Raw genomic sequence first — 13,723 nt, 5'->3', positions numbered from 1 at the left:
TTCCACAATCAGTAATTGTTTGAAGAGTCATGTGATCTGCTGGTGTTGGTCAACTGTGTTTTATCAAATCTAGAGTCAGTGCAGTGTTTTACCAGAAAATCTTACAGCACTTCATTCTTCCCTCTGCCGACAACTTTTATGGAGATGCATGTTTCATTTTCCAGCAGGACTTGGCACACTGCCCACATTGTCAAAAGTACCAATTGGTCTTATATAATAATCTAATTTTCTGAGATACTGATTTTTGGGTTTTCATTAGCTGTAAGGCATATTCATCAACAATAGGACAGAAAATAAAGTAATTTTTCAATAATACTTATAATTATAATTATAAATAATACTTTTTTTGAGATGCACTAGTATTTCAATATACTGAATAGTAACCCTTGTTTCATGATTTATATCACATCGACAATTTCTTGCAAATAGACAGGCCCAGTAATAACCAGACTATACAATTATAAAGATATAAAGACAATGTACATATTACTTACAGGCAAAATACACAACACACTGTAGGCCTGTCACAAGAATTACATTATTGACTTATCCTACAACATACAGACAAGACTCAATCATTTGATAAATTTAATCATCTAAATAGTCCTAATAATTAAAGGTTATTGCTTATAAAAATGACAAGTAAACTCATTTTTATTGTATTATATTATTATTATTATTATATTGCATTCCCAGTATACATGCATGTGACGCTGTGGATCAGTTATTTTTAAATGCTTGCACAATTTCAGAAATCTAATGAATTTCCCATTTTGCACCCACTGTCGGGCCTTGTTTGAATTGAAAAATGAAAAATCCATCTTGCATTGCAATGAACACACTGGCCAGATGTTTAACCTCACTCACAAGAGGACAACTCACAACTTATACATTAATGATATTACTATACATCAGCTTTAGTGTGGAGTAAGAAAAATGTAGATGTATTAACACATTTTTACAGTTCTAAAGAGGCTATAAAGCTCATGCAGGTGCAAAACTAAGAGGGGAACAGACGGTCACAGCTTACTGGCTTGTGCAGGAACATAAACAGATATACACCCATATTATGGTTGATATACTTTAGCAACAGTTTTTTGCATACTACACAATTGCTGAGCCCTGTAAGATGTCCATCAACAGCCCACATAAACACAGTTGTTAAGAAGTGACACTTTTAAAGACTTTTACAATTTATAGATTACTAAAAAATAAAAGTACCAGTCATTTGAACACACCTGTTTTATGTTTAATCAAAAGAATCATGTTTGTGCCTAAAAACCACCAAATTGTCCTTGGGTATCCAGCACATACTTAACATATATTGTATATCCAGTATAATATACTCTTCAGTACCAATGGAAAACACATCCCAAAGGCTTTCCATGAAGCTACTTGAGAGAATGACAAGTGTGTAAAAAAAATCTTCATCCAAACCAACACCTAAACACATGAAGGAAGAATCTATAGAGAAAAAATTAAAAAATGAGATCATAGTGCAGTTTCACATTTCATCCATGCTTATTACTGGTCACAGGACAATTCAATATGTTATCTTGTTATTTTAAAATCTGTCTAAACTTTTGAGAGTGCATGTGAAACAATGACACTTCATATATGACGAAGAGCAAAAGTTAGAGTACTCCTTTATCAGAAATACATCACTTCATCACTATTCATTAATAATCATATCTTATAATGATTCTTTTCTACATTGTTACACTTTAAAGCTAACGTCCATAACTTTTGGGATTTGAGGGATTGAGGGCCCTCTCTGGTGAGAATGGGTAATTGCACCAAGAATATGGAAGAATCATTTTAAACTGGGCAGGTGTGATGCAGTTTCCTCTCAGAGGGATGAAGCCCTTCTGAGGTCTCCATTGCTCCACCAGCTGCGCATGTTCAGTAAACCTGAGCCACTTACTCTTTGAGTCTGTTTAGAGTTGTCCATGTTGAATGAACCAATAGAAGAGGCCAACATTACTTTGACCAAAGCTGCAATTCAGAAAACCACTAGTTCTCGAGTTTTGACCATGTGTAAAGAACATAATACATCTTTCATAATATTGACCAATAAATAAACCAATCAGGTCTAATGAATCAGTTAATCTCAGGTTGTTTAGTATGTTTAAATCAAATCAAAGAATGGCTTTGAAATCAACAAACAGGCTGCTCTCTAGCACACTTTTCACATGCTGTTTCTTCAAAAAACAAGTCACATGGAGGAGAAATAAAACAGCTTGTAAATTATTCAGTGTATTTATTAAACTCACAGATAAAGAATGAATGTTTTGGCCCCTAGGCCTTGCTCACTTTTCCTTTTGAACCACAGTGCCTACTGTATTTCCCACTGTTAAACATGGTGTAGGGTGAATAGAAGTATGTGAAGTCATTTTGAAGAAATCCTTGATCGATGGTCATATATAACAGCAGAAGAATATATTTTGTTCATAAGTTACAAGAAGTACATGTTCCAATGCACACTGTTTAGTAAACTCGAGTGGTTTCCTTAACCCTGGGTTATGTCCTGGGGAACGCTCTAGTGCGGAAAGTTCTAAATCACAAAAAATCTGAAGTTTGCTGAGGAAATATCCAATATCTCACTATAAGACTTACACAGTACAACATAACTCTAAGAAGGACTGAAACAGCTGAAGTTATCTTACTACTTCTAATTTGGCACTTCATATCATATTCAGAGTTTCCATTATTTCCGTATAATGTGTGTCTACACTTGTGAGTGACAGGGAGCGTATCAGTGACAGCTGCTAAAGGCTGTGTGAATAAGAGTTGATTAGGTCAGGGAGTGTGTGTGTTTGTGCAAGAGTGTGGAATTTCATTATGTAGTACTGCACTGTGGCTCTGATCCCTGATTAGGGATCTAATTACCCAGTTTAGACTGTAAGTGGTCTATTTGCACTTTGGTGCTGGAACTGAACCCTGCTCGGATTAGAGTGTGTATATGAGGGAACGAACATGTGAGTTGCTGAGTTTTGTGAATGTTTGGGCATGTATGGGCTATTTCTCAGCAGCCAGTTTTACTCTTGGCCCAAATAATGTGCTCATGGATGCCAGCTGCCCCTTAGTTCGTCCACTGGTATTGCCAAGTACATTGGCTGGTGATAAGAGTAGAATGCATGTGTGGATCGTAGAATAAGTATGTATATATCAGTAACCTCAATGCGTTTGTGAGTGAGCAAATGAGGAGTGGGTAAATGATCGTGCGTATAAGGGGTGTTATGGTTCAAGATTTAACTGGCGACCATTATGTAACAGCTGTGGGCGGCGGCCAAGATATGGATCAGTGAGTGGGTGATGAGAAGCGACTGACATCGCCCCTCTAAGAATAGCTTCTGTTAATTGGGACTAAATTAAGGGGGCTCACTGGGGACCTGGCTCATTCTCTTTCATAAATTAGGGCCATTACAGAGTTGAGTAGAGCGACTGAGATCAGCCTGGTGACATTGCTGCTGCATTTTGGATACATTTTCTCTAAACTGATGCTTCTGCTTGCTATCATTTTAAAAATGTTAAATTATTTCCCCACAGGGTTTGGCACGATCTCCATAAGATAAAAAAAAAAATGGTGTAGTTTCTCATGTAGTTGAGTGCCTGCAGTTTCTGTCTCAGGAGTGCGAACTAGAGAAAAAAGCAAAAGTGTTCTTTTTCTCTACTTCACACTCCTGGAAGATGGAAACATAGATACACACATTTCAGTACAACAAAAATAGAAGTAAATAAAATGGCACATTCACGTTTCCTGGATACTTTATACCAAATCTACAACTACACTATAATACTGATATTTATAATACACTGTTTGTGTACCATCTTAGTGTATTTAGATCATTGAGTTTAGAAATGCATAGTATAAAGTGTTTGTTGTATGATTTATTTATTTTCATACATTCCATCATATACTATAGTATAATTTGTCTGACACCTTAACGTGTAGAGTTAGTATGGTGCTGACTAGTGTATAAAACATGGAGTTTTTTGTTTCTACATGTGACCAGTTTATTTAATCTGTTCTTTTTGTTTAAAATAGACAGTGAAATCTTCAATAACATGTATTTAACAGTGTTGTGGCATTGAGAAAACCGTCTAAGAAGCTACTATATGCCAGTCAATCAATTCAATCACCTACAACAGGGGTCGGCAGTTAAGTTTGGCCACGGGCCAGATGTTTTTCAAGCCATACTATGTGGCGTGCCACAAAAAAAAAAAAAAACAGTTTTGAAAAATCAAGTGTAATGTGATGGAGTGCTACTGACTAGTAGCTCTCCAGCCCAGACGGTTGTTGAACCCAACTGCAGAACAGTTGATCCCAAAGCAGGTAAACCCAAGATGAGGGTGATGGTCCAATACACTATCGCTGCCCCGGCTACTGAATTGAGACGTGGCTGGGGAAAACGCCCTTATGAGGAGCGGAAAAACGATAATGGGTGGAAACTAAAGTCATGCTGAGTACAAGAGAGAGACAGGGGAGGAATTTAAATAAAATCTTGCCAGAGAACCATTTTATTTATTTATTTTTTTTTCATTATCGTTCTTTATAGTTTAAACATCCTTTTGGGTCACATCTGGCCCACGGGAAGCCTATTGCTGACCCCTGATCTACAATATACGTTTGCAGACAAACCTGCTAATGAATTAATTCAACTAATTTAAGTTCCACCCACTGCTGACTCAGATGTGCAAATGCACACACACACTGCCTGTCTAGTTACAGTAGGAAAGCACTGTTCTATAGAATAGACTCTCTGGGGGCTCTGAGTGGTCCAGCAGACCAAGATGCTGTATGGATCAGATAAACATGAGCCTATTGGCACCATACTTAACACCAGTGTGGGCTGGGTTATAAACCCACCAGCATTAAGCTGGGGAACAGTGGAACTGTGTTCTCTGGAATGATGTTGCTCCATGTAACACTTTTGGGATGAGTAGGCGAGTTTAAAATAAGATGTTGTAATGTGATCATTCAGTATACATTACTGACCTGATTTTTTCCTGATAGTAGAGGCAATTGCTCTAGAAACAGAAGGATACATTAGGTTACTTACATTGAATCAATGTAGTTTATCTGGTACTTACACTTATTGATCATTATTATAGTCAGTCATCATGTTTCCCTTCCACATAGGTGTTACCTACTGCCTATGCAAAGTGTATTACAAATTGCAGAGTATCAATATTTAAGGTTTAAATCAACTGTTACCAATCTGTTACTATAAGATTTGTGATTTAATAACTTTTATTCAGCAGTGGAAAGGCCCACTACTGGAAGACATGTATTGATTAGGCAGTTTATCTTAATTATTGGGTAATATAAAGTTTTAATTTAAGAACATACATTTCCTAAAATTGCAAACATAAAGCTTAGTATATTATTAATTGTTTTAGCAATAATATGGAAAGACACATCACACAATTATTACAGAACCACACATGTTGCAAAACATAAAATATAATACAACCATGAATAAATACATTGATTAAAAATTGCATTTTTGGACTAGCAGAGAGAGAAAAGTGAATAAAGCATGTGGACTGATGTGGTTAGGTAATATTACAGGATTATATATACTATAGTTCTTTATTCAATCACAAATTGTTGTCATCATCTATTGATTTCTGATCACAGAGATTAACTTATGGCTGGATATTGGTGATGGGCTACTTAAAGGAGGATTTAACCCAAAATCATGTCTGATTGCTGGACTTGTTAACCATTTAAACCAAACCATTTTGATATCAATTCATATGTTTTTCTTCACCAGTTATTTGTTTCACTTTATGCATATTGGTTTTGTCATGGAAAAACAAACGATTCTTAGAACCATAAAGATACAAGAAAAAGTAAGTGGAATCTTTGGAATCACTGCATTGATTTTTAATACTATATATTAAATTACTAAACTACACAACAGTCACAACACAACAGCCATGTTCATGTATTGCGCTAAACACATTGAGTAAACTTTCACTGTGCAGGCTAGAAAGCATAAGAGATGATCTGTTAATGAATGCAAAAAATGTGATGAAGTGTAGTATCTAATATAAGGCACTTGCAGAAATCCAAAATTATAAATTATGCAGAAATCGAGATAATTCCAAATGGTTAATTTACGTTTTCTTTAAACTGCATGACAAATAAAACCTTTTTTTTTGCAATGGTGTTCCTGTCATGATGTGATTCATTCAGGTTAAGTATTGTAATTATATTTGTACAGTTTAACAGAATTGTTCTTTTTGACAATCCCAGGTTCGAAAAACTCAGATTGCTGCCATCAGCAATGCTATGGCACCACTGGAGCAGAGAGGATTATTAGAATTGCTCAAGGGCCTAATAGTGGTAGCTCAGCAGACACGGGTAATCAACCCTATGATCAATAACCAGTGCTATAAACACCAAGTCATGACTGCCCACCTTGTAGTTTTGCAGTCTTGGAGCACTATGGAGCACTAAAGGTTTTGATTGATTTAGGAAAAGAAAATGTATCCGCTAAAGATGCATGCAGCTGGATTTGTTGTTTGATACAGTAGCTGTCATTAGGGCTGTAGAAAAATCAGTGAATTTAGTTCAGTACCTACAAATCCACAAAGATGTGACAAGTCACTTTAAAGGAGCTACCAAATGATACCCAATAGACCTTAATACTGTGAGAAGTAGGCTAAGTAGGAGCATCAGGGTGAGGCTCATAAGAAAAAAAATCTACACAAGGCACAAACCTAACAAGCCCCATTCTTTAGGAATGGCCATCTTCACAGTTAAGCATGGGGGTGGTAGCATCATATTGTCAGGGTGCCTATACTCAGTGGGAACTGAATACGGAATACTTGCTTTATGAACATTAAGATGGGACTAATCCACTACTACTTATTAAGACCATACAATCTTACACATTTGCGACCTTACAATATTACTTGTGTTAGGAGTCTTGCCCAAGGAGTCATTGGTGTAGCATAGCACGGTAAAGCTGTGTTCCAAAGAGTATGCTGCATCCCATGTGCCCTGGCTTTTTTTGACCACCGCAATAGAAGGCTGTTTACAAGTTAACAAGGCTTTGTAAACAGCCAAAAAATTCAGATGACAATCAGAATGATTTAAAGGATACAAATGCTGTGGCCCTCAGTTGCCCACAATTCACTGCACACATTCAATGTGCGAGGAAAAAAGAAAAAACACAAAAGTGTTATTGTGAAGAAATGAAAAACATCAGGGTCAAGTGACGCTTGGGTTGAATACTTAAACCGTGGTCAATATCAATACTTTGAGGACAGGGGTCCACCAATCAAGTGGTGGAGTGTGGTCAAGGATGGCAGCTAAAATGCACTGCAAAATGTACCTTTGCGTGGTTTGCTTACCTGATTAACTGGAACATCAGTAATTGTGTTTGACCCTTAGTTATTTGGTGTAATCTGGAATGCAAGTTATTTTAGTGTAATGTGGTATGCAAAAGCGATTATCAAATCAGGGCGGAGTGTGTGTGTGTGCATGTGTGTTTACAGAGTAGGTTTGGCCAGCAATGTGAAGCATTTCTACAGCCACACCTAGATATTTTGGGAAACTGCTGTGATGACGATGATAATAATTCTAGCAGCACAGGGTCAGGCTGCTTCTCCTTAACAACCCTGACCTCCTTTTTCTGTCCCTGAACAGTGGTGTTTTACACTTGCTTCTCCCTCCCAGCTAACACAGAACACATGTAATGTAAGATTTTGGTTCCCCTATCGATAGTTTTTTGGAGAACCTTTCTATACTGTTATGGCTATGATCTATGACCTAATGTTTTCTTTTGGTTTTATGAGAACTAGGAAAGGACGCTAGCTAAAGGTTGCCTTAAAGTTTAGCTTTTCATGTTTATAATCTAACATTCCAGAAATCTTCCCATGAAGGGTTCAGTTTTTGTAATGCTTTTTAAAGCTAACTTAATAGGATTACGATTACAAGGACATTGTGAGAACCTCCTTCTTAGAAAGTTTTTTTGATCCATTATGTTGGCTGATAGATTAAAATGTTTATAGCAAGACTGTAGAGGCTTGTTTTCAGGTTTTGATATTTGTAGGTGGTTACGTATGAGATAATGTTCCAAAAACATTGTGACTGATATCAATAGTTCAAAATTTAAACCTTTTTAGCTGAAGTGAACATACTGAAAGTAAACTGAAGTAGTTTCACAGTTCAAATTCAGGGTTTACAAGGTAAGTAAATAGAAACTTTTAAGCACAAAGCGTTAGCTAGTTAGCTAATGCGTGTTAGCTAGCTTGTTCATTGAGGTGCTGCAGTGTCTCTTAGCAACCATGATGGTAATTAACCAAATGAATACGATTAATTGAAAGTAAATTACAGAAATTAATTTTTTTTTAAGTCTGCATGGGCCATAATTTCTGTCCGTTAGATAAATTCTGTAACTATTTGCAGACCATTCTATGAAATAAATCTATTTGTAGTGTATATTTATACAAGGTACTGATAATCTTGTTTAATGTATATTATAAATGTGTGTCCACCATTTTGAAGATTATATAGAGTGTTATTGCATTTGTCTCTAAATATTTCAATAATTTGAAGGTTACTGCGAGGTTCTCTTAAATGTTTCAATCATTTGAAGTATTTGGGAACTTTGGGAGTACATTTCCACAATGTATTCTTTCAGTATTCTTTCCACTGAGTTCCTGGAGAACCTTTTTGTGTTCTTCAGTGTAGAACTGTGGAGGAACTTCAAATGTTTCCTGAATGCACATTTAAGAGGTGCTTTCATACTTTTAGATGGAAGAGCATCAAAAAAGGATTTATAGCCTAATGTGAACAAAAAATGAACAAAACGTTTGAGGATCCAATATTTTATATGTTGCCAGAATGTTTTGGGAACCGAAAACTATTAGCTGGGGTCCTCCCTTAGCTCGTTGGGCCTCTGCAGTATTATGTCATCGCAGGGCGGCGGGATTCCGCCACCGCCTTCTCCCGCTCAGGAGCCGCGAGCGGGCGCTCGGGACACGAGCGCGTGCGGTGCTGCATCAAAGAGAATGCGGCTGGGAGAGAGCGCGAGATGGCTGAGGATTTAGAGCGCGAGGGCGTTCAGCGGACTTGATCTGAAGCGACGTAGGCTGCTACGTTCAGGCTCCGGGAGAAAACAGCGTATAAACAGATACACGCACTTCCTTCCTTCCGCGTGCTGCGGAGCGGATAAAGCGCTGACGTCGGCGGCGGACCGGCGTTTAGGCTATAGCGCCGCGGAGTAGAGCAGCCAGCGCCGAGCAGAGAGAGGCGGGGTGCGCGGTGCACGATAAGCTAGTACAGGCGGCGACCACGGACTGCTACAACAATAATAGCTAATAATGCTGGAGCGCGCGAGAGCAGGCTGCTAACGGCTAAACGGCTACAGACCAGCAGAAGCTGAAGCAGCAGCAGCATCAACAACAGCATCAGCACTAGCTGTGGACTTCACACACACACGCGTATACAAACACGCAAGCTCGCACACGCGCGCGCGAGCGACACCCCCGTCCGCCCTCTATGTCTCCGCCATGTGCTCAGTGAACGCCGCGGACGAGGAGCAGAGATGGGTGCCCACGCACGTGCAGGTGCTGGTGATCCGTGCGCGCGGCTTGCGCGCCAAGGGCAAGCACGGCACGAGCGACGCGTACACGCTGATGCAGCTGGGCAAGGAGAAGTACTCCACGTGCGTGGTGGAGAAGAGCACGGCGCCCGAGTGGAGCGAGGAGTGTTCGTTCGAGCTGCAGCCCGGCGTGCTCGAGGAGGGCGGCCGCGACGCGTGCGCCCCGGGGAGCTGCGACCTGACCCTCACCGTCATGCACCGCGCGCTCATCGGCCTCGACGTGTTCCTGGGCCAGGCCGTGATCCCCCTGGACAAGGCCTTCAGCGAGCGGATATGCATGAAGAACGAGTAGGTTGTCTTGTTTGCTTAATCACCGTGGCGGCGCGTGAGCTGCAGGTGGGTGGGTGAGTGGGTGGGCGTGCAGGCAGAGAAGAGGTAGGTCAGGGTGTGTAAACATGAACAGAGTATTGGGTTTCTTCTGGCACTGAACACACACAGACACACACACATACACACACACACAGTCCGGTCTCCTATAAGGCTGGATCTATCTCATATTAATTGCCTGTACACACACTTTTATAGCTTACACACACTTATACACACTCACACACACGTACAGTGAGTGCTGCAATCCTGAGTTGCGCAGTCACGCCCTCCTCGGTTCAGTTTCAGCGCGCGCTGGGAGGATTTGGGTAAAGCAGGCCTATAGAGACACACTCCCTGATCCTGAGAGTGAAGCTGTTCACAATCTGTGTAACATTTCGCTCCCTATTGAACATGCATCTTTGTTGCCTCTGCCTCAAGGTCACAGCATATGAACTGCCTTTGATGTGACTGTTTTGGTTGTGGTTGTTGTGGAGGTGATGAGCAGCCAATAGTCCATGTTCTGCTGTGTCAGCTTTTGGATTATGTAATCTTAATGCAGAGTGAAAACAGCTAGCTCTCAACTGGCACCCTTTTAGTTTTCACGCTGTACTCAGAACAGTTTCTCGCCTAGCTGCCCTATGGTGCACATACAAGCGGTAAACCTGTAAAAAAAGTTGCATGTAATTTCAATGTTAAAGCTGAGAATGGTTTGATGTGGGGGTGATGGGAACAAGGGGTCCAAAGACTTCCATGCTTAATAGTTACATTACTGCAGATGCCAATAAGACAGGGTTGTATTGACTTTTGGCCTAAAGCACATTTTTCATACCAATCTGATTATGGTGGAAAGGTAAATCAATTACATGGGTAAAGCGAAGACAATTTTTCTTAGATTAGGGCAAAAATCTGCTCTTCTAATATTTTTTTCTGCAGAATATATCATAAGGCTAGGACAAATACTGATACAAAAATATATTGTGTCAGAAAAAGTGTGTCTTGTAGACATGTCCTGAAAAATGGGAACAGTGTGTGTTTACCTTTTGTAACAAGCAGCAAAAAAGTGAAGGAAAAAAAAATGGCAATTTAACATTACATAAGACATTACATGTCCCGCAATGTGATTACTGCTCATGTGCAAATTTCACCACTATTTTCTGTCATCAGCATTTACACATAATCCTCAGAAGATTACAAATAAGTTCCTGTGTTGGATAGTACATTTAAGCAAGTCTTTTATGCAGAAAACACACTGGTAATGCCTGGTTCATCACCACTGTAACCACTCTTGAATGCTTGTGTACTATGGACCATTTCACTTTAGACCACTTTTACTTAACTACTGAATTATGCAGCAGCTCTGAAGAAGAAGATCTGGTAGTAAACAAAGTTTTAATGAAAGAGTCTAAATGAAATGATCTGTTTAGAGAAATCCTTTTTTAAAACCATAAACCATTTTTAAACCTATACCATGTTTTACTGCCTCTCTGGAACTCCAGTGGCCTGCATAACATGCAGTGTAAGCAACCTGCCCAGAACACACACAGGATACAGCTGACTATGTACATGCTGGGTCTTAAAGAAATGGTTCACTTTACAGATAGATTTGAGATAGTGGTGCATACCTATCTCTTGTTTCTCATAAACAACTTGGTAAGGCTCCACAATATGCTGCTTGTCGATCAATATTGCACTAATGGTCTCTATAATGTCTGTAGTAATATAATCTGGCTTTAAAATTGACTTTGAGTAGGTTTTCACTTTGTTTTCCACTGATTTACACTGATATGTTTATGCATATTAACCTTATCTTTAAGGACAGTTGGTAAAGCAAGCTTTTGATGGACCTATGGAGATGAATGGCGTATTTTCTATTTTTTAAGTTTGCTACAAACCTTTGTCAGCATCAGTGTTTATCCAAATAAATCATTATTTTTTAATTACTAGTTTGCTTAATCCTCTTTAGAACATGACCAAACAATGTCTAGGACGAGCTAGAAACAGTTAATTGTATATGGCTAATCAATGGCTAGAAACACTTGCAAAAATATGATGAGTAGGAACAGTTGCTGGAACATGGCTAAACAGTGGTTAGGAACAATTGCTGGAAGAACAGTGGCTAGGAAGAGTTATTGGAACATGGCCAAACAGTGACTAGGAGCAGTGGCTGGAAGATGGCTAAACCGTGGCTAAGCAGTGGTTGAAAGGTGGCTGAATATTGGCTGGAAAATGGCTTGACAGTGCCTGGGAGCGGTGGGTGGAAGGTAGCTAAACAGTGGCTTGGAGCAGTGGCTGGAAGATGGCTAAACAGTGGCTGAAGGAAGGCTAAACAGTGGCTAGGAGCAGTGGCTGGAAGATAGCTAAACAGTGTCTGAAAGATTGCAAACAGTGGCTAAGCAGTGGCTGAAAGATGGCCAAACAGTGGCTAGGGCATTGGCTGAAAGACGGCTAAACAATGGCTGGGAACAGTGGCTAGAAGTTGGCTAAATAGTGGCTAGTAGCACTTGCTGGAAGATGGCTTAACAATGGCTGGAGGATGGCTAAACAGTGGCTAGGAGTAGTGTCTGAAAGATGGCAAACAGTGGCTAAGCAGTAGTTCGAGGATGGCTAAACAGTGGCTGGAAGATGGCTAAACAGTGGCTAGGGCATTGGCTGGAAGATGGCTAAACAGTGGCTTGGAACAGTGGCTAGAAGTTGGCTAAATAGTGGCTAGTAGCAGTGGCTGGAAGATGGCTAAACAGTGGCTTGGAACAGTGGCTAGAGGTTGGCTAAATAGTGGCTAGGAACAGTGGCTGGAAGATGGCTAAACTGTGGCTAGGAACAGTGGCTGGAAGATGGCCAAACAGTGGCTAGGGCATTGGCTGGAAGATGGCTAAACAATGGCTGGAAACAATGGCTGGGAACAGTGGCTAGAAGTTGGCTAAATAGTGGCTAGGAGCAGTGGCTGGAAGAGGGCTAAACAGTGGCTAGGAGCAGTGGCTGGGAGATAGCTAAACAGTGTCTGAAAGATGGCAAACAGTGGCTAAGCAGTAGTTGGAAGATGGCTAAACAGTGGCTAGGGCATTGGCTGGAAGATGGCTAAACAGTGGCTTGGAACAGTGGCTAGAAGTTGGCTAAATAGTGGCTAGTAGCAGTGGCTGGACGATGGCTGAACAGTGGCTAGAAGTTGGCTAAATAGTGGCTAGGAATAGTGGCTAGGAACAGTGGCTGGAAGATGGCTAAACTGTGGCTAGGAACAGTGGCTGGAAGATGGCCAAACAGTGGCTAGGGCATTGGCTGGAAGATGGCTGGAAACAATGGCTGGGAACAGTGGCTAGAAGTTGGCTAAATAGTGGCTAGGAGCAGTGGCTGGAAGAGGGCTAAACAGTGGCTAGGAGTAGTGGCTGAAGGATTGCTGAACAGTGGTTGGAAGATGGCTTAATAGTGCCTGGGAGCCATTGATGGGACTCTTAAATAGTGGGTAGGAACAGTTGCAGGAACATGTTTACATAATGGCTATAATTCCTAGAACAAGACTAAAGGATGGCAAAGCAACAGTTACTGTAACATGGCTTGACAGTGACTGGAAAGGTAACTGGTGTGCTGTTTTATTTTCTTTACCTCTTGGAAACAGAAATCCAGTTAGCATGGAGAGTCTCTCGTGCCTTAAAAGTAGGTTAATGCCCTACATTCTATACACAGAGTGCTTAAATAAATGTCTATTTACCAAAGGTGCAGGAGTACAGGCCTGTTAGACACAATATTTTGTGTGTCTGTGTATTTGTTTTATGGTTTGTTTGAGAAGCATAAGTGTA

General features: G+C 40.2%; 1 protein-coding gene across 4 annotated transcripts in view; it reads left to right on the top strand.

The window, feature by feature from the left end:
- rab11fip5a (RAB11 family interacting protein 5a (class I)) overlaps window positions 1–13,723 on the top strand; it is a 54,984-nt gene that overhangs the window by 20,002 nt on the left and 21,259 nt on the right. Inside the window, exon 1 of one of the 4 annotated variants that reach the window (XM_007236421.4) lies at window positions 8,955–9,911. The exons of 1 other annotated variant lie outside the window; for it this stretch is intronic. In XM_007236421.4, coding sequence (XP_007236483.3) covers window positions 9,532–9,911 — 380 coding nt within the window. In that variant the 5' untranslated portion in view covers window positions 8,955–9,531. Of the gene's footprint in view, window positions 1–8,954; window positions 9,912–13,723 lie in introns of those variants that run through there. 2 more of the 4 variants (XM_022684915.2, XM_007236423.4) reach the window with 2 other exon arrangements.

This window comes from Astyanax mexicanus, chromosome 7 (genome assembly GCF_023375975.1).
Source record: "Astyanax mexicanus isolate ESR-SI-001 chromosome 7, AstMex3_surface, whole genome shotgun sequence".
NCBI classification, from domain to species: domain Eukaryota; kingdom Metazoa; phylum Chordata; class Actinopteri; order Characiformes; family Acestrorhamphidae; genus Astyanax; species Astyanax mexicanus.
The sequence above is the reverse complement of the archived record's forward strand: the minus strand, read 5'-3'. Positions and strand labels throughout refer to the sequence as shown.